The sequence below is a fragment of the Hippocampus bargibanti genome, linkage group LG10 (assembly GCF_051943395.1).
Source record: "Hippocampus bargibanti isolate YZ-2025 linkage group LG10, ASM5194339v1, whole genome shotgun sequence".
Classification (NCBI taxonomy): domain Eukaryota; kingdom Metazoa; phylum Chordata; class Actinopteri; order Syngnathiformes; family Syngnathidae; genus Hippocampus; species Hippocampus bargibanti.
Genome location: NC_142743.1, coordinates 869,813 through 892,981, shown reverse-complemented (window position 1 = coordinate 892,981; position 23,169 = coordinate 869,813). Strand labels below are relative to the sequence as shown.

Here is a 23,169-nt window from a genome sequence, read left to right as displayed (position 1 = left end):
GCTACCATTAAAGGAAATAGCATTTCACAATTTGGGTTTCGACAGTAGGTTCCTTTTTTTCATTTAAGGCCGGTGCAGGAATGGCATCATTGGCATGTGGGCTTTTGCTTCAAGAGTGACACCCCGATTTTGTGCATCTTTGAGTGGATGGAATAAGTAGTATTTGCAGACCAGCAACCATTAGATGATGGAGGCGGTAGTTAGGGTGGACACTGCTCACCACCTTCTCGAAAAAAAAAGGTCATTATCACAACTTCAAACTGTTTTTAATTTGCCAGTTTTAAAGCACCTGTCCTGAAAACTCATTCAACTAGTGTACTTCAAATTTTTCAAAACACAGGAATTGAATACAACAATTATGATGAAAAGAAATTAATTGAAACTGTTTTTATTTAACAGTAGAACAATAGAAGAATATAAAATAACCGTGAACCACTAAAAGTGGAGTTCTCTGGAATAATAAATATGCCTTAAAATGTAAACACTGTAAATTTATGATCCACCTCATCAATCTGCTCAGGTTTCCTCTTACCAGGTTGCCTCACCTTGTAGTTTACCTCCCCCATGCGTTCGATGACCTCAAAGGGCCCCTGCCAGGATGCCAGGAACTTGCACTCCACGGTTGGTACCAAGACCAGCACTCGGTCCCCTGGATTGAACTCTCGAGGCTGGGCAGGTCTATTGTAGGAGGCTTGCTGCTGTCGTTGGGCCGCTTCCATGTGCTCTTGCACTATCGGGTAAATGGCTTTCATCCTTTCCTTCATGTCTCCCACATGCTCGATGAGGGTACGTTGTCGGCACTCTTCCCAAACCTCGTTGGCGATATCCAGCAGTCCCCGGGCTCTGTAAGAGTACAACAGCTCAAAGGGTGAAAAACCAGTAGAAGACTGTGGTCCTGCCCTCACAGAAAACAAGTACGGCAGCAGTTGATCCCAGTTTCTGACATCTTCTTCGATCACTTTCCTCATCATGGCCTTGAGTGTCTTGTTGAACCGTTCTACCAACCCATCCGTCTGTGGGTGGTAGATGGAAGTTCTCAGTTGCTTGAGCAGGGCACATAGATCCTTCATGACCCTGGACATAAAAGGGCTGCCTTGGTCTGTCAGTATCTCCTTTGGGATTCCCACCCTGCTGGCGAGAGCAAACAGTTCCTTTGCAATCTGCCTAGTTGTAGCCTTTCTGAGGGGAACAGCCTCTGGAAACCGAGTGGCATAATCCACCATAACTAAAATATACTGGTGTCCACTAGCACTTTTTGGTAGAGGTCCAACTATATCCAGCCCAAGCCTCTGAAAAGGGGTCTCAATGATGGGTAAGGGAATGAGCGGGTTTCTGTATGTGGGCTTTGGCGCCACCTGTTGGCACTCAGGACAAGAACGACAATAGTTCTCCACATCATTGTGCACCCCTGGCCAGAAGAACCGTTGCAAGATTCTCTCTTTTGTCTTTTCTACCCCTAGGTGTCCCCCTAGCAGGTGTGTGTGCCAAGTCCAGTACTGTAGCTCGGTGTTTCTGTGGCACGAGAAGTTGTTCATGTACCTCATTTTGCTTCGTTACCTGGTATACTAACTCCCGGTCGACAGCAAAATGGGTGTAGGTGGGACTTGTCCTTTCCCCTACTACTACCCCCTCTAATACCTGCACATTTTTCATGCCGTTGGCAAGGGTAGGATCCTGTAACTGGGCTGTACCATACTGGCCTGTTACGGGAGGTAGCCTCTGGGTTCCTGGATTCTTGGCACCACTGAAAGGCGGGAGATTTTCTGGGGCTGGAGTCTCCTCGGTTGTCTTTGCGCCAGACTCTCTCTCTGGTGGTGCATTTGCTGTCCCTAGAAGAGCACAGGCTGGGGAGAGTTAATTTGGGGGGGTAGGCCTGAGCATTCACTACACGTGTCTTACCTCTCCCCTTCCGAGATAGTCGGGCCAGTCTTTCCTGTGTTTCTCTCCACAGTGGGTGAAAGGCCGGGCAGTCACGTCCAATCAGAAGGGGAACAGGGAGAGAGTCAACCACACCAGCTACCGCGTGGATGATCCCCCCTGGTTGTGGTCATGGTGAGTTCAGTGGTGGGGTACTCTCTGGTGTCTCTGTGTACACAGGAAACCGGAAGGGTTTTCAGAATCAGAATCGGAAAACCTTTATTCGTCCCACAATGGGGAAATTTGCAGTCCACAGCAGCAATTGAAAGGAGATGGAGTGGGGGTGAAAGGATAGAAAACATTCTGATATTCTGAGCATAACAAAATAAAACTGTCAACTGTATACTGTGCAAATGTAAATGTGCAAAACCGTTTCATAAAAACTGTACATAGTGCAAGTATCAAGAAAGGCACATTGAAATATTGCATCAACCCATATATACAGTGTGCAGTTTTTTTCTCTCACATGTGATCACTGAGAATTGCAAAGCCTGACAGCAGTCGGTAGGAACGAGCGGCGGTACCTCTGCTTCTTGCAGCGCGGGTGTAATAATATCTGGCTAAAGGAGCTACCCAGTGCTGTCAGGGTGGGCAGGAAGGGGTGGGAGGGGCTGTCCATCATAGCTTTTAGTTTAGCTAGCGTCCGTCTGTTGCCAACCTCCTCCAGAGAGTCCAGCGAGCAGCCCAGGACAGAACTGGCCCTCTTGACAAGGTGTTCCAGTCTTTTGCTGTCCCTGGTGGTGATGCTGCCTGACCAGCAGACAATGCCATAGTGGATGGCAGAGGCCACCACAGAGTCATAGAAAGTCTTTAGGAGTGACCCCTGAACTCCAAAAGACCTCAGTTTCCTAAGTACGAAGAGGTGACTCTGTCCCTTTTTCATTAGGGCATCTGTGTTTGTAGTCCAGTCCAGTTTATTGTTGAGAGTAACACCCAGGTACTTGTAGGAGGTCACATTCTCAATGTCCGAACCCTGGGTGTTTAACGGTGCAGGTGAGGATTGTTTCCTGCAGAAGTCCACCACCAGCTCCTTGGTTTTCCCAGTGTTGATCTGGACGTTATTCTGCTGGTACCAGTCCACAAAGTCCTTTGTCAGTCCCCTGTACTCCCGATCGTCTCCCTCTGAAATGAGGCCGACAATAGCTGAGTCGTCAGAGAACTTCTGAAGGTGGCAGGTTCGGGTGTTGTAGTTGAAGTCCGAGGTGTAGAGGGTGAAGAGGAATGGAGCCAGTACTGTCCCCTGCGGCGCTCCGGTGCTGCAGAGAACTCTGTCCGACTCACAGTTCTTTACCGTCACATACTGTGGCCTGTTTGTCCTCCACACCGATGCTGGACTTGTAGGCAAACTGTAGAAGGTCCAGCGATGAGCTTGCCAGCGGTCGCAGGTGGGCGAGGACGAGAGTCTCCAGCGTCTTCATCAGGTGAGACGTCAGCGCCACCGGTCTGTAGCTGTTGAAATAGTCTGTAGCCCATTTCTCCAGAGACAAATTGGTTGGATCCACCAGCGTTTGGCGCACCAAGGTGACCAGGCTTCCGGAGTCCAGCAGGGCTCCAACATGTTGATTCACTGTCACTGGACAGGTGGGGGGTCTTGTTAGTGTGCTGTCACACACCCTCAGTAGGGAAGCATAATGAGCAGGGTGGGCAGTGGCAGAGTCAACGGACGGCATGGACTCTTCCGTTGGTTTTCCACACTGCCATGAGGTGTGTCCCATCTCTCCGTATCTGTAGCGTTGTTTGGGCTCAGTGCCTCTGGGCGTCCACCACTGCCTGGGTGGGCTTCTGGAGCCATCTTGGCTACGCTGGGAAGCTTCGGCACCTTTGTGCGGGCCATTCCGGTCCGGGTTGGGGATGTGCGTGATGTGCGTGACTCTAGCTAAAAGACGGCCGTCAAGATCGAGGATCTCCTTAGGGGGAAGGAGATCGATCAGTTGACAGCCCAGAGAGTCAGACAGCTGGGGATCGATAAAACACCCATCGGCCCCCGAGTCCACTAGCACCCGCACAGTCTGGGAGCTGGATGGGCCAATGACGTCGCTGTCCAGCTCTAGTCGCGTAATGGGGGCCGTGGGCTTGGCCTCCTGGGGTCGCCGCGGTAGCCGTTTCGACTGGGACTTACAGGGACCGGAGGTCTTGGCCTGGGGTGCGACGAGCCCCGGGGATGGTGCGGTCGTCCCCCCCCATCTGCATGGGTTCGGGGGATCCCTCCAGGTGCCGCACGTGCTCGCGGCAGGTCGTCCTTGTCCGTGTGCCGGGCTCGTTGGACCGCTAGCTGCCTTGTTCCCACCGCCGCTCCCTCAGACGGAGGTCCGGACTGATGACAGCGTCCACCAGGTCATCGAAGGTGGTGCCGGCGTCGCGGGTGGCCAACTCATCCTTGAGTGCGGCGCTCAGTCCGCGACGAAACACCCCCCTCAGTGCTCGGTCGTTGTATCCGCTGCCAGCGGCCTGGATCCGGAAGGCAACGGAGTACTCAGCGTCCGAACGGGAACTGGTCTGAAAACTTCGTGTTGATCCGTCCGTGTTGATGGCGAAATTAGAAGGAAAACACATAAATAGCGCGATGGTGAATCGTTGTGTGTTGCACCAGGACTACTATTTGATACTAGTTGACACAAATTCCCAGCAGACAAATCAGCCCATTTCCAAGGGAGCTTGTGCGCCATCTTGTGCATTTTACGGGACGCTACATTGGAGTCTAGACGCTCCAAAATGATCCGGAAGGACTTCTTTAATCGATTACAAACGTATGCTTTCCTCTTCAGAACTATTTGAACCATATTCATAACTGGATCAGTAACAAGAAAGCATGTTCTCCGAACCTGAAGCCATTGTTTTGATTCTCCAGCAAGGCTAGACGTCATGGCGTGACGTCACAAACAAGGGGGCGGGACCATCTGAAATCTGCGTGTTTTGGGTATTTTAGATGCTATAACACGTTTTTCTGATGTCAGTTAGGAAACAAAAAAAATGGTGTCGGTTGTCAGTTGTCCTTTTGCAAACTGATAGTGCATAGACTGAGACCACAACCAACTTAAATGCCTTGTTACATGCTACAATTAAGTGAGTTTAAAAAAGTACTTTTAATTTTGATCCTGTTTTTTTGTTCATCGTGCAAAAATAAAACAAGACTTAAATTTTAAATACCAAGTGATGCAGGTTAGCATCGTGCGTGATAGCTCCCATTTCATTTTTTTCACGACTGTCTCCACATTTGCTAACTACAGACATTACCCTCCCGAGACTCTAGATAAAAATAACCTTGTTGCGCATGTACGCGTGCATGTGTGACACAGTAAATCCTCTCTCCCACCTACACTCACACTCCTGGCGAACAGATCTACTAAGCCAACATCCCTCTCCCCACCTCTCCATGTACAGCATTAGCTTACCATTCCCATATCAAAAACATTTACTGTGTGAGCCAAAAGTCTGTTTGGGCCAAAATAGACATGCTGCATTTCTCTTCCATCAAACCTGGCTCTGTGTCTTCTGTGCTGTGCTTACAGTAGATTAGCCTGCCAGGTGGTTTATTCTTCCAATCAAAAAGGCTCTGCTGCCGGCGGGAGGGAATCACAGGCCAAATGAGTTTTAATTCTTATTTCAATAAAAGGGTTTACTTGTACCCTTTGTACTCTGAATCCATCCTCTCTTGGATCATGCTAAACTGACCACACACCGTCATATACTGACAAGTTGCACAAATGCGGCATGAATACTCAGAGGAACTGTGAGATTAGATGATTAAAAAGGATTCTACCCCAAAAACGCAGGTGCAACATTGACGGGCAGCATCTGGTGAATCCACAAAAGAACAAAACTCACAAACGCACCCCCAAGCACACACACACACGCACACACACACACACACACACACACACACACACACACACACACACACACACACACACTCAAGTGATTTGTGATGTTTTAATACATTTTTACACCGTTCTTACACCATTATTCCAGATTTACAGGCGTTATAAACAGTATAGTTTTTTTCAGGGGCTCAGGAGTATCAATCAGTGGAGACATTAACATATCCTTTCCAGCCAATTACTGCGTGACGTCTGCATTGTTCAAGTGTAGAAATGTTGGCTTTGGGACTGGATGGTTACAGCCTGAGAGTACCACTGTGAACGAGGCGTGTGAATTCATGTGAATGTAGATATTGTAGTTTCATGATTGATACAGCTCATATATAATTTCTTACCTCGTCTCTGTGCATCTACCATCAGGTTGTGAAATTAAATACTACAAGTGGGTTTGCTTTAGCAGTGGAACATTTTTTTAACATTGCAATTCACCTTTTATTTATCCACATAAAACAGCATATTCTCACTTTCAATGTTGACCTATCTGCAGAGAGCTGATGTTTTTATTATCAATGCATGTAAAGTGCTTTGTGTCACCTTATTGAATTGTGCTGTCCAAATACACTTGTACTGCCCACATATGCTAGCATGTTGTAGCAGCCTTGTTCAGCAACATAGGTAGGGCAACCCTTCTATCAACACTGACAACCCTTCCGTTTACACTGAAAAGTAATCATAAATTGGACATTTCTCAACTGATTTTCATGAGGTCTATTGAGTCTATGAACACTGGACAGATCTAAAAGCTATTATTACCAATGCAAGGTTATTGACAGTTCACCTCTTGTGAGTGTAACCATAAACAGCGCTATGTTCAGACTGCTTTTATTTTGGTTTTCATGCTATCCACCATGTGGAATGCCTTGACATGTTGCACTTGCTGCGTTTTAATCTTGCTGTGGGTACACAGCTCAAAGGGTAATGTCATCTACCATTTGCACTAGTGATTTAATGAACAACACTGGCGCATGAGCACTGTGCGAAGTGCGCAAGTGAGAAATCGTGTTTGTTTTGTTTGCATCGCTTTAACAAAAAAAAAAAAAAGCAATCCTGTGTCCATATTATTATTTTATTACTTTGCATGGAATGACTTTGGTTTAAAAAAGATACACAATAAAGTTCCAGAAAAATCGTGTGTGTCTGTAGGAGGCGGGGATACACTTTTTATTGAACGACTTTGGTTTAAAAAAAAAGTATTAAAATTAATAAACCAGTAAAATTACCGTATTTTCCGGTGTATAAGGTGCATCGGAGTATAAGGCACACCTTCAATCAATGGTGTATTTACAAACTTTTTTTCCAGATAATGTGTATAAGGCGCACTGGATTGTAAGGCACACCTTTAATGAATGAAAAAAAGTTTTCCAAATATAATATATAAATACATAAATGTTTTCCAAATATAAGGCAAACCACATTATAAGGCACTACAGTAGAGGCTGGGACAACACACTACTTCTTCTACAGGAGGAAATGGAGTCGGCGACTGCTGACAGTCATTGCGAGCCCTGTTGTAGCTCAATATTTCACATATTAGGTGCACCTGCGTATAAGATGCAGGGTAATTTTTTTGGTAGAAAATAGAGGCTTTTGGGTGCGTCTTATACACCGGAAAATACAGTACTTTATTTCTCAATATATTTGGACAAGAATCAACAGTTTCCAACCCTTTGATTTCCATTTTTTATGGATGAAAAGTGTGATTGATATACTAGTTTGATATTTTTTTTTTACAAATGTAATGTAAAACCTTGAGAATAGTGCAGTTTATTTTATTCTATTAATTTATCTTGGGCTTTTTTTTACACCTTGGTGTACCTCCAATCAGTTTTTAAAAAAAGCTATTTTTAAAGCATCAAAAAGTATTTGACTTTGTTCTTTAAAAGAACAATGTCCCATTCAGCTGTGACATTATTTGTGTGTGCTCTCCTGACAGCTGTTTTAAGGCCAGTGGCCTGACCCGCAATCCTGGTCATTGAAGCCAAGAGCTATATCTGGAGCCAGACTCTTACGTCCGGATCTGATAAAGGCATCCAGACTCAACCAGTACTGAGAGGCTCTTAGGAGATAGGCAGGCCTCTTGCTTGCCCTTTTTTCTTGCCTCGGTTGCTTTCAAAAAAGGATCACTGATTCTACCTACTTTCTGCACAGGGTCAAGAAGTCTTGGCTACTTTGCTTACTCTGTATACCAGGCTAATTTTAACCACCACTGTGCAGTACACCGAAGAGAGCACAAGCAGAGTTGTTATTTTGAGCAATCATGTCATGTTCTTGAATAAGTCACTTTATCGCTGCAGCAGGAGTGCCAATGTGTGCCCCGTGTTCTTGGCCAGAAAATGGATGGATGTGTTGCGCGGCTTGAAAAAACAAAACCAGTTAAACCTCTCACCCCAGCACATGGACAATGAGTGTGTTTGCACGGATGCATTACATGGCAATGTAAGCACCATGTACCAGCCTGGATTGCATTTTGATGCTTCTCATCCTACTTTTTTTACCTGAAAAAAAATAAATAACAACAAAAACATGCTTTGTTACAGAAATAGGCTGTGGGTGATATTCATGACAATTGTGTGGGACATAATGAAAGGCGAGGCTCACTCTCATTCAATAGAATAGACGAGCACGGCGCTTTCTTTTACATTTTAAAAGCTTTGCCATTTAATCCACTGGTCATCGAGAAATTATAAATATGGTCAAGTATTGTTCTAAAACACAATCTACAGTATTCTTATCACATATACAAAATAGCATGTGGTTGTGTCTTGCAAATGGCGTGAACAGCTCAGTGGCTTTCTTGCATCGTGTGCGCGCTCTAGCAGCAGCTTTGTTTCTCTATTCTATATTCTATTGTCACTGGCTCGGTTTAGCTGGCGATGAACACTAAACTTCAAATAAGGAATGTGGCTCGTTGACAAGAGCTTTACATGCAACGCAAGAATGGCGACGTCAGTTGAATAAATTTTAAATCATTGTTTTTATTCCCTTTCGTTCAATCACCAGATTTCACTGCTTACAATATTGCACATTTCATACATATGTCATACAAAAATAAAACAGGTTGACTGAGGTGCTGCCGTTTGTGAATACGATACAATACAATACATATTGATTCATATAGCCATTTCACAACAGCAATGTACTTTGTACTGTGGTGAAAAATAGCTGTTTCGACCAATTCCTCTTCATGACATGGCAGGACACACATGTAATTTAGAGCTCTTTATACCATTAAGATGCAACTGGGGTTTCCAACGAATTGGTAGAAAGTCACTGCACTTCAATGCCGTTTAATCAAGTCCCACGCTATTCATAATGTGCTAAATTCGTCGCCAGAATAAAAAATGGTAGGTACCTTTCGGACTGTATCAACAAGGTCACACTTATGACCGATCTCCTCCTGGGGCTGCGGGAGTTTTTAAACTATGAGCATACTTTGGGCAGGAGAAGGATACTTTGGACTGGTCAACTGGCAAATTCAGTGCACCGTAGTTACAAATTTAAATGAAATTCAAAGGTACTTGTGACACTCTTTTTATCGTGGATTTAGCTAACCACAAACTACATTGCTGAACATAAATATCACTGTTATTTACCTAAATTGCCTTTTCACCTCTCTTTTCAGACAGTGAGATTGTTCCTCCCGACTGTTTGCGCCCTCGCTCTTTCACAACGGTGCGCTCCTCCTCCTCTCTCTGCCGTGGGGCAGACGACTCGCGTCTCTCTGTTAGCCTTTGTGACCTCAACCTTCAGCGCGAGGACGGAGACAACTCCCACGCACGCCATCACACGCTCCACCTAGCCTCAGCCTCCTCCAGCTGTCCCATCCCCCAGAACTCCCTCAACTCGCAGCAATCATCTTTGTTGCCGCCCATCATAGAGAGCGATCTCCACTTCCACCAGTTGCGGGGCGCCCATATTAAGACTCTGGATGAACAGACTGTGGCGAGATCCGAGCATTCACGGGAGGAGCGCACACTCGTTTTTACCAACCGGCCCCTACAAACTGGGGAGTGTGTGTACATCAGAGTCACCAAATCCAGTCCAGCCCGTGCAGGTTCCTTGTCCTATGGTGTGACATCATGTGACCCGGCTGTACTGCGCCCCAGTGATCTGCCGTATAATCCAGAAGCTCTCGTGGATAGGAAAGAGTTTTGGGCGGTGTGTCGTGTGCCCACCCCTCTACAGACCAGTGACATCCTTGGCTTCTTGGTCAACCAAGAAGGGGAGGTCATCTTAAGCCACAATGGCACCAACGTTGGCATGCAAGTCTGTGTGGACAACTCGCGCCCACTCTGGATGTTCTTTGGACTACATGGCGCTGTCACTCAGTTGAGGATTCTGGGTAAGCAGGAACCCTAATGCAATCACATTTAACACAAACGCAGGTAGATAGGGATTATGGTGATTGTTCGCATAGTGCTATAAACAGGATTATACCAATGCTGCGAACCTTGGAGAGCTACTCAGCAGGAGTTCTGTTCATGTAGCAGTAAATGGCATTAAGATAATGGCAGTGCTATGATGACATGGCTATCATTCAAGCCAGAAGGGACCAATATGAGTCCCACTGCTGACTAAAAATGTCGCATTGAAAATCAATTGTTGGAAAGATGCTACTCTGCATGCTTGACACATTTTGGTAACAGAAATTTAACAGGACAACCGACACCACTTTTTTGTTTCCTAACTGACATCTGAAAAACATTTTATAGCATTTACAATACCCAAAACATGCAGGCTGATATCTTTAGTCAAGTGCAAAACACCAATAAAAATGACTTTTAAAGTGTCTAAAAACTACTTCAAATAGAAACCGGAAGTGGCCGGTTTCAGAAGGTCCCGCCCCCTTGTTTGTGACGTCACGCCATGACGTCTCGCGTCGCTCGAGAATCAAAACAATGGCTTCAGATTCGGAGAAGATGCTTTCTTGTTACTCATCCAGTTATGAATATGATTCCAATAGTTCTGAAGAGGAAAGCATACATGTTTGCAATCGATTAAACAATTTATTCCGTGCCATTTTGAGGCATCTGGAGAGAAATGTAGCATCCAAAAAAAGGCAGAAGATGGCGACAAAGCTCCGTGGAAATGGGCTGATTTTTCTCCTGGGAATTTTTGTCAGCGAATATCAAATTTGTTCGGTGCAACACACAACGATTCACCATCGCGTTATTTATGTGTTTTCCTACTAATTTCGCCATCAACACGGATCAACATCAAGTTTTCAGACCAAACAAAGTACTGCAAAATGCATTGACGTGATGAAAGGATTGCTACAATGTATTCTTTCTCGGTCAGGGGCGTTCCTTCCGTGACGTGACGTCAGGACTCGTCACCAACTCAAAAACAAGACTTCCGGAATATTCAGGGCTAGTCTTAATTAAAATGTAAAATATATCTATATGCGGTGGAATATTTGTAAAATACGCTCAGTAGAAGTCATTTGAAGCGATTTTACAAATTATTGATACAACTTGTCCGAAGGCGTCGGTTGTCCTTTAAGTGGTGTAAGGTTGACCGTGAAAGAAAACGACCTCAAGATTTAAGAAATATCTTCAAATGAGCCTAAATCCATATTATTGACAAAACAGAAATGAAAGAAAGCAAAGCAGCAGCCTTCAGACTACTACCTGTTGCCAGCCAGGCACTTGTAAATTGGCAACTAGCAACTGGCTGCTGGAAACTGGAAACTTGTGCCGTATCATCAGTGACAGCGTAATTGACCAGCGGTCTATTTGAGTGCTAAATTAGCGATTAAATATGTTTTTGGAATGGTATTGGTATCCATGAGGATAATGTGATATGGCTACAATGCAATAGCGCCAGATACCTCCAATGATTCTTAAATGATACTCTTAAGGGTGGAGCGACAACGAAGCATTAGAAAAAGAAAGCCTCAAAGGTTTTCAGTTTACTAAGGGCCATCATGAACGACGGTCGTAAGGATAAGGCGATTCAAAATGTGGAATGATTGTGTGCTTGGAAAAAAAACAAAAAACAATTAACCACTCAACCCGACTTGATGATGGTTGTGTCTGCGTTGCTGGATTGCAATGCGTTGGCATGTGTGAACACCCAGTGACATCAACTCTGCCTGGAATGCGTTTCGAGGGACCCCATACAATCTATCTTTGTCTAACTTTTTATGAATCCACAAAAATGTAGCGGCACTCAATGAAGACGCACGCAGTGACCATAATCGGATGGCGTGAGCATCCCATTTATAATAACGGAATAGGGCACCTGGTGGGCGAGTCGTTTGTGCATTTACCTCACTGTGCAGAGTTTGTGGGTTCAATCCCAGCTCCGGCCTTCCCCTCTGAAGTTTGCATGTTCTCTCTGTGTCTGCATGGGTTTTCTCCAGGTAATCTGGGCTCCTCCCACATGCATGGCAGACTGAACACTCAAACTTTTCCAAAGGTGTAAGTGTGAATGGTTGTTCATATCTGTGTGCCGTGCAACTGGTTCAGGGTGTCCCCCGCCTATTGCTCAAAGACAGCTGGGATAGATTCCAACACCTGCGACCCTGATGGGGACAAAGCGCATCAGAAAAAAACGAATGGAATTTAGGATATTCATGATCCATGAAGCTACTGTCTTGTACTTCTTGTATTCTTGTTTAGTTTCTTTTATAACCTCCCCCGCCTCCCTTTAAATTTTGCTTCTGCGGATTGCAAATGTCCCTATTGTGGCACTATTAAAGGCTTTCTTATTTTTATCTTTTGTTCATCATGGAATTCACTATGTCGCAATGTATAATAGTCACCGGGGTAATCCCTCACAGACAAGTTCCCTTCACCGTTCACTGTGATTCTATTTTGGCCTGACAACTGCCCAAAGCAGCAAACCACAAAAAAAAACTTGGCACGACCTCAAACACTGTCTCCTGAGCAGCTTTTAGTGTGGAATCCGCAAGTGTAATCATTCTACATTCTTGACATTCCGATATGTAACTTCTCTCGTCCGATGCCGATGTATTGCCTTGCGTTGTTGACAGTAGAGCTGTGGTAATTTCAATGGAGGTGAATGGAAGCCGCATCGAATGATGCTAAACAAGCTACTGCGCAGGAGAAGCCACATTAAGTATTTGTGACTAATGTGTCAAATTAAACCATGTTCTCTGTAGCAGGTCCAAGGGGACAAATGCTGAGGCACCTTGTTTGTACTAATAACTTCAGTAGGCCAAGCCCTTGGCCCCGATGTCACGCCTGATGAGCCCCTTTGCTCTCGTCCAATCTAAAGCAACAGTTGGACAACTCGAATATTTTGATTTCCTTGCCTGAGTTTATATTTTTGCATTAAAATAAAAAAAAACACCCACGGTGAGTTAAAATTAAATCTTGGCACTTACCAGGTGGGATCGGCAACAGTAGATACTTCAAGGTCAGCTGCACTGTAGGGGCGAAGCTTGCCTACCAGGGGGATGAATGGTCAGAAAGTGTTACAGACAAAATAGAAGAAAATGGAATTCCAGGGGGCTTGCATATTGCATAAAAGGCTGTAAAGTGTAAAGTGATGTTAAGGATGAAGTGAAACAGTCACCGGCAATTGCTTTACTCATTTCAAAGACATCATTTTGTTGTTGTTTCTTCCTTCGTCTTTGTGTCAAGCATGAACATTTCCCCCTAGATTCATTGGAGGAAATTTCAACAGCACAGGTGCCCAATCTTTTTTTGACCAAAGATCTATTTTTCAATCAACTGGCCTCCCGCCATTGACCCGTTACTGCACACATGCGCATACGCATGCACGGCCTGATGAGCATTAGCCGGAACTGCCCGGATAATGAACGAAACAGAAAAATCAAGTCGACACAAACGTTTGTGAGTTGGTGAAAAGCAAACCACATCCAACCTTTGTTTGCTCAACCTACTTCAGCAGCTTTTGCAACCTTAACTCATTCACTGCCAGACAATCCAGTGCCAGGGTTTTTGTCATTGTCACTCAAAGTGCAGGACCCACAGAATATTGAGTTTTAGGACTATATATGACATAAACATTCAATACAGCGTTAGAAACATCAGACTCGCTACTTTCATAAAAAAAAAAAAAAAAGTTAATTCATAGGTTTTATGGGTCTGGAGTTATCTGAGCTTGAAATGGGGCCGGCTGTACAAAATACAATACAATACAATACATATTTTATATAGTGCTTCACAACAGCTCAAGCTGCAACAAAGCGCTAACATGTACAAAAGGCAAATGCTTCCCCCTCGAGGAAGGGAAAAAAACATTGACAGGGGTCTGACCAGCGCTGTAAAACCAGAACAAATTTGCGTATGGCCCTTAACTGGTATTTTTGTCACCACACCATATCGCTTGCCATGTATCCATTGAGATGAGTGGGAGTGCATTAACGATCTGTTAAGGGAATGACTCAAGGTTTAGTGACACATTCGAGGTGATGCAAATCACATTCCCTTCCTGAGCTTCACCCAGGCTCTCCTTTATATTGTGGGGCCGCCACAAAAATGGACAAAATCCGACTTCGACGGACAATTAGGACGGCGGAAAACAATCATTGGCAGCCCTACCCACTCTCGAGGACACTGCAAGAATCCAAACTAGGGCGCGGAAAATCCTACTAGACCCTCCGCACCCTGCCCACCACCTTTTCCAGCTACTCCCCTCAGGCAGGCGCTATCGATCCATGCGCACCAAATCCAGCAGACATTTAAACAGCTTCTTCCCCCAAGCCATTACCTCTTTGAACTCTTTCAACAGTAGCCCAAATGGAACTGTATCGTGTCACTTAGCAATTTTTTGATGATGATACTAGTGCAGCGTTTTCTACCGGAAACTAATTCTACATACTTGGCAATAAAGATGGATTGTGACATTGCATCATACGATTTGATGCGGTCTTATCCTATTCTTTTTATTTTCCGTAGGTTCCATCCATTTTGGAGATACACAGGCTGAGTCAAGCCCGAGTTCGCCCTCCTCGTCACCGCAAACTCCAATTGCCCTGGGCAGCGGTAGCTCAAATAGCGCCCTCAAGCGAGGCATGTGCTCGGCAGCTTACTGCAGCTCACCCAGAGGTAGGTCCGCTCATTTGGCCGATACCGAAGCAGGGGCTCAATCGGCCCTCAAGAGAATCCAGTGTGAAAATGTCAATGGATGACATCCTGTCATGCAGTCAAACCTGTTTTTGACAACGATTCCTTCCAGAAGTCTGTTTGAAAATGGAAACCATGTTCCCATGATAATCAATGTAAAAAGTAAATAAATCAAATTCTGTAAAACACTTGAAAGCTGTTTTTTAACTTTTGTATAATAATAATAAGACATTTTATTTCACGCTCCTTTCAAAGCTCTCTAGGACACTTTACAGTCACAGACAAGCATAGATAAAATAATAACAAGAGATTGAGCTACACAGAAAATGCCATTTTAAATAGGTGTTTTTTTACACCATTAACTATGTACACGAGCAATATGAGAGCAGTTAAGGTGCATAATACTGTACAAATATTTCATATTTTTGCCAATTTTAATAAAAACACAAACATTAGAACATATACATTTAAGTAGTATCTCTTTCTTGGTGCCATGCTTTGGGGGCTGATGCACAATGCTGAAATAACAGTTTGATTTGCGCATCAACCAAACGCCTTTTCTTCAATGCATTTATTTATTTATTGACATTTATCTTTATTGAACAATACAAACATGTCTGCTCACGATGGAACGCTTCACCAGGATAATAGTCTGATTTTGTTTGTTTTTTTTACTTCAAGATGGCGCCGCGAGAGTGGCTGATTTTGCAACAGCTCCTGTATTTTGTTTTTCGACTTCTTTCTTTCCTTTCCTCTTCCCTTCATAACTTTGCTGCTGTGTTACTTCCGGGTAGAGTGAATGCTGGTGCGAATGGCTGCCACTGCTCACCCGCACAAAAACAAAAAAAAAATCTTATCCCGTGACAGTAAAGTGTCCTTGAGAGTTTTGAAAGGCACTTAGAAATTAAATGTCTTCTTCTTATTATTTCCATAGATCTCAACCAGACACGTCTGCGATTTTTTTCAATTTTTATTGAACAATACAAACATGTCTGCTCACATTGGGAAACGACACGAGGACGTGTCACTTCCTTATGGAAGAACGTGGAGGGGAGTCGAGTTTTGCATTCAAGTGTGCTCAGTTTGGCCGAGAACTGATTTGTAATCCGAGGTATAAAAAACTTGACATTTTTGGTCGAAAGCCAATTTGGGAGAACAGAGACCTCCGAAAACGGAGAAAACTAGTCTCAAAACAATGTGTTCTTCTTTCTTGTAAAGCTTATATGTGGGTAACTCCCAGTCAGATCTTACAGACATTTGTACCCCTGAAATTTTAACTCATTAACTGCCATTCACAAATGTACTCAGGAATTGAGAATATGACACAGAACGCCATTCCCAAATTATGTTTCTTTTTTTCTTGCTTGGGTGCCAATAAAGTGCTGGCCAGACCTCTGGCAATGTATTTCCCTTCCACAAGGGGGAATCATTTACCTTCTTTCCATGTTAGCGCTTTGTTCCAGCTTCAGCTGTTGTTAAAGCGCTATATAAAACAATATGTACGGATGTATTGCATTGTATTTTGACAGTTGCCCTCATTTCAACTCTCGAACCATATAATTTAGGAAATGACTTTTTTTTCTGATGGAATCAGAATCTGAATCCGAAAACCTTTAATAGTCCCACAATGGGCAAATTTGCCATCTACAGCAGCAAAATTGAAAGGGGTGGGGGGTGGGGTGTAAAAAGATAAAAAAAAGTATTCTATGCATAAAACAAAAATCAACAAAAGAGTAGAATGCAAACTGATTTAAAAAGGGTTCGGAGGCTTCTTACGCTGCATTTTATGTTTATGTAGTCCTTCAACTCAATATTTCGCGGGTCCTGGAATTTGAGTGACAATGACAAAAACCCTTGCACTGGAGTGGACACGTTTGCACGTCTGGCAGTGAATGAGTTAAATATCAAATGATTGTGTCCTGTGGCCATTTTTATTTATTTAGTGCTGCATTTTCATCTACAACTAGGCAGGGTAGGAATTGTGTGTTGCGTGCATCTTAACACGGTATGTTTGCCTTTTTTCAGGAACAACCCTAAATTCTCCAGTCAACCTGCCCAGGTCACCCACATTTCCATCGGATCGCGGACTTTGCTCTGATGAGTGCTCGATCTGTTACGAGAACACAGTGGACACGGTCATCTACGCTTGTGGACACATGTGTCTCTGCTATAGCTGTGGCCTGAAGCTCAAGAAAATGTCCAACGCCTGCTGTCCCATATGCAGAAGGCAGATTAAAGACATCATCAAAACCTACCGAAGTACTTAAGAGCACACGATGGGACCGTAAAGTAACCTACCAGAGATTAGGGGATTGTTTAATCTTGAACCAGTTGTTGGTTGAGTCTGAATCTAAACTCAATTGGGGTAGAGCTCTGCTCAGACGTGGTCTCGCATAGAGGCACCACTTGAAGTGTAACAAACACAATACATGCCTCAACACTCTGCCTTTGAGAGTGGAACCACTAAAACAACTTGATCAAAGATCTCATTTGTTGAGCCACTGAAGCAGACTGTTCAACGTTTCTGAATGTTTCTTTCACAAAGTGGCGCGGTATTCAATCAACTGGATGTGTTCAGCATTTCTGATTGGGCCATTGAAAACAAGCTCACGCATACACACACACACACGCACATCATGTAAGTCACAGGTGTCAAAGTCAACGTCTGGGGGGCCAAATCTGGCCCACCACAATATTTTATTCGACCCGCGAAAGCAAATCAAGCATGTCAAGTGCCATGATGATGCAAGTCCAAAATTTCTAATTGTCGAATGTAAACCACAATAACAGTCATTGTTCTTAACTTGAGATTTGAAAACTAGTTATTCATTTGTTGTGTTTTCTGTATGTAGTTTGTGGAGGAGATGAAACATTCTAATATCAGAATCAGAATCAGAATACCTTTATTCGTCCCACAATGGGGAAATTTGCATATGGTAATATGGTAATATGGTTTCCCCAAATTCATAACGGCCCTTGAGGGGAAACAAACCGTAACTGCAATGTGGCCCACGGCAAAAAAATGGGTTTGACAACCTTGAAGTAAGTCTCACTATCTCACACCTTGTGTATGCATTTGTGAGCACCACTTGGAAATGGGGCGAGTCGGGCTCCAGCGATGGGTGCCGGTCATCATGAGGGACATTTTAGAAACTTTGCTGAGTTTAAGCTTGTACTCGTTTAATTGACTGTACCTTTATGGTAGTTTTACTTGAAATGGTGGCGGTAGATATGTTGTTCTGCTAGCTAGCTATTGCGCTACAATGTGCTACGTTGCACTGAAATCTGCATCCTTGTGGTAATGCCCCAATACCAACACCATTAAAAGACACTCGTGGATTACAGCAAACTCAAGCAGCTCACGTTTCTGAAAAGTATGACACATTCTCAGGGCCGGTACTTTTATGGTTTTACTTGAAGATGGAAAGATGTTTTTGTTTTTTTTTGTTTCCCCCCAACCTATAGTCCTAACCGTGCCTGATACACTGGGAGTAATCCTGACATTGTCATCGCCTCAAAAATAGCTCTGTAAGAATTCAGGGGATTGTTGCCCTGGTATCAGAAGGCAGTACTTTCACGACACGAGCCTTAACCAGCATTTGTTACAAGCGGATGTACCTACAAGATGGAAAATTACCAAAAATACTGCCATGTGACACAAAGCGCTCACATTTTTCACTCAGTGGAGGGGAAAAAAGCACACAAAATGTTAATTATTTTTCTAAATACACAGAAGTTCCCATATTATGTGAACATGTGTTCCAATCTTTGACACATTTTCACCAGCAGCAAAAAAAGCCTTTATTACCAGATTGTGATATCAAAGCTCATTTCAAATATTGATGCCCACAATTTCATTCCAATTTCTCTTTGTCAAATCATCTACATGGATCTCAAAGCCTTGCTGCGATTGCACTTGCCAGCTGTCCTTTTCTAGTAAATGCTGATAGTGGTTCGCATGATCCGTACAATCCTCCACACTTTTTTTTACGCTACTGCTTGAAGTGTTGAATTACATTTGTATGCTAATTTATGCATTTAGAATAAATTATTGTTTTATTTTTATTACTGTGTTGTAATTAAAGTCTGTTATTTAGATTTTTCCCCTATAGTTGTTTGGATCACTAGTTTGGAATTTTTGCTTTCTTGAGCTCAGCATTAAAGTCGAAATGTATTCCAGTTTTGTAAGTGCAAATGTTTTGTTTTACATTGCAGCATTGTAGTATATGAAGTATAAGATATAAACTATTTTATTAGATTAGTTTAGTTTAGTACTAGTTTTATTAGATTTATTTATTTATTGTGTGGGCTATATTGTGTATACAGTGATACCTCAGCTTACGAACGCTTTAGTTTACGAACTTTTCGTATTACGGACATTAAATTCGCAAGAATATAATCTTGGCATAAGTAATAGTTTTCAGGAAACACATGGAGCGCCACAATGGCTGGCTGATACTCGTTTAATTTACTGTACCTTTGTGGTAGTTTTACTTCAAATGGTGGCGGTAGATATGTTGTTCTGCTAGCTAGCTAGCTGTTGCGCTACAATGTGCTATGTTGCACTGAAATCTGCATCCTTGTGGTAATGCCCCAATACCAACACCATTAAAAGACACTCGTGGATTACAGCAAACTCAAGCAGCTCACGTTTCTGAAAAGTATGACACTTCTCAGGGCCGGTACTTTTATGGTTTTACTTGAAGATGGAAAGAAGAACAAACTGCGTAAGAACAAACCACACATATTAGTTGTATTAAGTTCATCCTGTCTACTTGATATCTAATTTAAAACATTCTTTTCTTACAGACAGTGTATTGTAGGTGTTCAAATAGGTAGGTGTTCAAATGTCCGCCTTCGGTAGAGTGTCCACTCTGACGAAGGCGGACACGGTCAAACAGTGCCACAGTGGCTGGCAGACTAGTTTTCCACACCCACTTTCTTTTAGTGCACTCTGTGCAGATGTAGTTTGTTATCGAGTGGAGTACTTTTGCTTTTTTTTTTGGGACCGAAAAAGACCCCACCACAGGTTAGTGTTCAGCCGAAGAGGACACAAAAGAAAATTACAGTCGAGCAGAAGAAGATCATGATGCATTTGTGTGACTTAGCGTCCCAGTAACAGTGCGCTAAATCGACCATTGCTACGTGTGGCTAAGGGTGTTTCTGTGTTGTCGAAGCAACGGTCTCAGGCAATAGAAGAGGTTGAAAAACGTCAGTTGATTTGGATGAACGAAAAGCAGCTAGCAGGGGACTTTGTGAGTGAGGGTATTATCGCCGTGAAAGCACGGCAACTTCATTCGGATATCATCAAGAGGCAACTACATCAATGACCATCACAAAGGTAAATAAAATGACTTTATTATACTGTACAGCTTATTTATTTAATTACAATAAAATAGCACATGTATTATACATAAAATGAGGTATATTTCGTGTAGTTTTAAGGCTTATGTTTTATGGGGACATGTGAACGGATTATTCTCATTTTGATGGTTTCTTATGGGAAATAGATGGTTGGAAGATGAACTTTTTGCCTTCGTAAGCTGAGGTATCACTGTACACTTAAATTTGAGTCCATCTGACACAGAACCCTTCTAATATTGTTTGAAAGCCACCACGGTATGTTTCGCCCGTTTGGTGGTGATAAATGTCACTTTAAGCAATTGATTGTACATTTGGACATATTCAGCCCCATGTTGCAGTCCTGGCATGTTTTATATTGTGCTTTGTGACCAAATATACACTGAAACAATTTGCATTGCATTCATTTTTTTTTTTTTTTGCATTGCATTGCATTCATCTTAATGTTTCGCTAAAATCTTAGCCAACTGTCATGATGATTCTCAATTATTTTGCTTTTGTATTCAAAATATTCAAACAGCTCCTTGAATGTTACTGACCCTGTAATGTTGTTACTAGCCATCACTGATAGAGGATTGAATACTCAATTTGTTTCTCTTGTTTCAGTTGGGTGTGTTTGCAAATTTTACATTGCCATTGTGTGTGTGTGTGTGTGTGTGTGTGTGTGTGTGTGTGTGTGTGTGTGTGTGTGCGTGTGTGTGTGTGTGCGTGTGTGCGCGTGTGCGTGCGTGTGCGCGTGTGCGCTTGTACTACAACACCACAATCACACATTTACACAACAGATTTTGTGTCATGTGTGACAACTGTATTTACCTCATGCAAAGTTCAGGACCAACTGTGGATGAGCACTCATGAGTTTGCTTCATTTTGTCTGTTTTGTCATGGTTGTGACGCAGCAGCATTGAGTTTCTTTTGCTTTATTTCAAACATTGTTGGCAGTGATTTGGTACGTCAGATGATTGTTTAATAAAATATCCATGTGTTTGCGCAAAATGTTTTATTTGTGTTTGTCAGAGAGATGGGCAATTGACCCAATTGTGCCAATCCATCCATCCACCTGCATGACTCAATGGGGAAGAAGTTACGGTAATTCATAAACCATTAGTTACCCCAAACTGCTCGAATGTTCCCCTTGAATAAGATCAGCTTTTCAATACTATCACTGGTCAGGGCTTTCCTCGTTGGCCGGAGGTGTCACCGGCTGTTGAAAAAAAATCCACAGCAGCTGAAAATAATCCACCCATGTCTCCCAATTCTTTACCGGCACGTTCTCAAAGCAGTATTTGTGGTTGAGTGACTAGTCGTGTTTGAAACGTTATCAGGCATTTCTCATCTTCAGACATTCACATGTAAAATAGTTGAAATTAGTGAATATTGGCTGCCTTGGGGCAGGATAGAAAATGTACATTGATACCTCAGATTACGAACGCTTTAGCTCGCGAACTTTTTGCCTCACGAACATTAAATTCGCGAGCATATAGTCTCGGCTGATAAACTAGTTTTTTGGCAGACGAAACAAACCACACAACGCCACGGTGGCTGGCGGACTTGTTTTTGGCGGATGAACACCAAACAACACGGTCGAACAGCGCCACGGTGGATGGCGGACCGTGCCTCGACTGGGATCACCACCTTATCGTGGTGAGGCACTTTGCGCGTCTCCATGACCCCGAGAGCTATGTCGGCTGGAGTCTTGTACTCCTGGCAGGGTCACCCAAGCCGAACAGGTCGGAGGGTAGAGGCCAGACAAAGAGTGATCCGGGGGTAGGCGTAGGCGGAGTCCAACAGATCGGACCACCGGCAGCCCCTTGCAACCGCACTCACCTGAAGGTCGTCTTGAGTCCTCACTCTTGCCACTGGAATACAGCGGGTGCGGCCAAGTATGTGGGGGAAGGAATTGCGCGCCCCGTCCCTCACACTAAATCCACTAGTAGCGCAGGTTTCAGCTTCCACCATATAAGTCCACTGGCGATAGGATAAAGTGACGGGGGCAGGTCATAAAGGCCAAGACCAAGACCCTGATCAGTGGCATCCACGAGTTACAGTATGCAGATGATTGTCCTCCATCTACCGATCACTTGGTCTGGTGATCAATGTAACCAAAACGGAGGTCATGGCAAAAGAGAGTTCTCCAACCCCAGTGTTCACCCTCAGTGGCACACCCTTCAAGGTTGTCCAACAATTCAGCTACCTCGGCAGCATTCTAACACCTTCCTGTCTAATTGATGATGACGTCCAGACCCGCATCAATCAAGCCTCCAAAGCTTTTGGCAGATTGCGTACTCGTGTGTTTGAAAACAACCACTTAAGAACTCCAACAAAAGTCGCAGTGTACCAAGCAGTATGTGTGTCCACGCTGCTATTTGGCGCAGAAGCCTGGACCATCTATCGACGCCATGTGAGACGCCTTGATGCATTCCACATCAGGTGCCTCCAACGAATCCTTGGCATCACCTGGCAGGATCGTGTCCCACACACCGACATCCTTCAACGCACTGCCTCCACCAGTATCGCGGCAATACTGGCAAAGAGGCAACTCCGGTGGGTTGTCGAGGCTAGCTGCCGCTTGCCTCGACAGGTGCTTTATGGACAACTCTTGTCAGCGAATAGGAAGCCTGGTGGTCCAAAGCTGCGATACAAAGACCATTGTTAAACAGACTCTGTTGTTGATTAGGATTAATGAAAACAGACTCTAAGGAAATGCAACATTAAGCCCAGCGATCTGGAGTCTGCTGCAGCTAACAGGCCACTGTGGCGTTCCTTATGCCAAGAAGGGGTGACACAACTTGAAGACAAACGCACCCAGAGGAGGATCGTGCGGCACCAGCAAAGACACCTTTGTGCTGCTTGAGTACCACCCCGCCAGCCCGGTCCTGGCCTCACATGTCCTGAATGTGGCAGGATTTGTGGCTCCAGAATCGGGCTTTATAGTCACCTACAGTGGCATTGCCGCC

At 43.9% G+C, this 23,169-nt stretch overlaps 1 protein-coding gene across 1 annotated transcript in view; it reads left to right on the top strand.

Moving 5' to 3' along the window:
* neurl1aa (neuralized E3 ubiquitin protein ligase 1Aa) overlaps positions 1 to 21,179 on the top strand; it is a 35,396-nt gene extending 14,217 nt beyond the window's left edge. Inside the window, exons 4-6 of the mRNA XM_089006232.1 lie at positions 9,418 to 10,137; positions 14,687 to 14,836; positions 16,880 to 21,179. Coding sequence (XP_088862358.1) covers positions 9,418 to 10,137; positions 14,687 to 14,836; positions 16,880 to 17,121 — 1,112 coding nt within the window. The 3' untranslated portion in view covers positions 17,122 to 21,179. The remainder of the gene's footprint in view (positions 1 to 9,417; positions 10,138 to 14,686; positions 14,837 to 16,879) is intronic.
* The last annotated feature ends 1,990 nt before the right edge of the window (positions 21,180 to 23,169 follow it).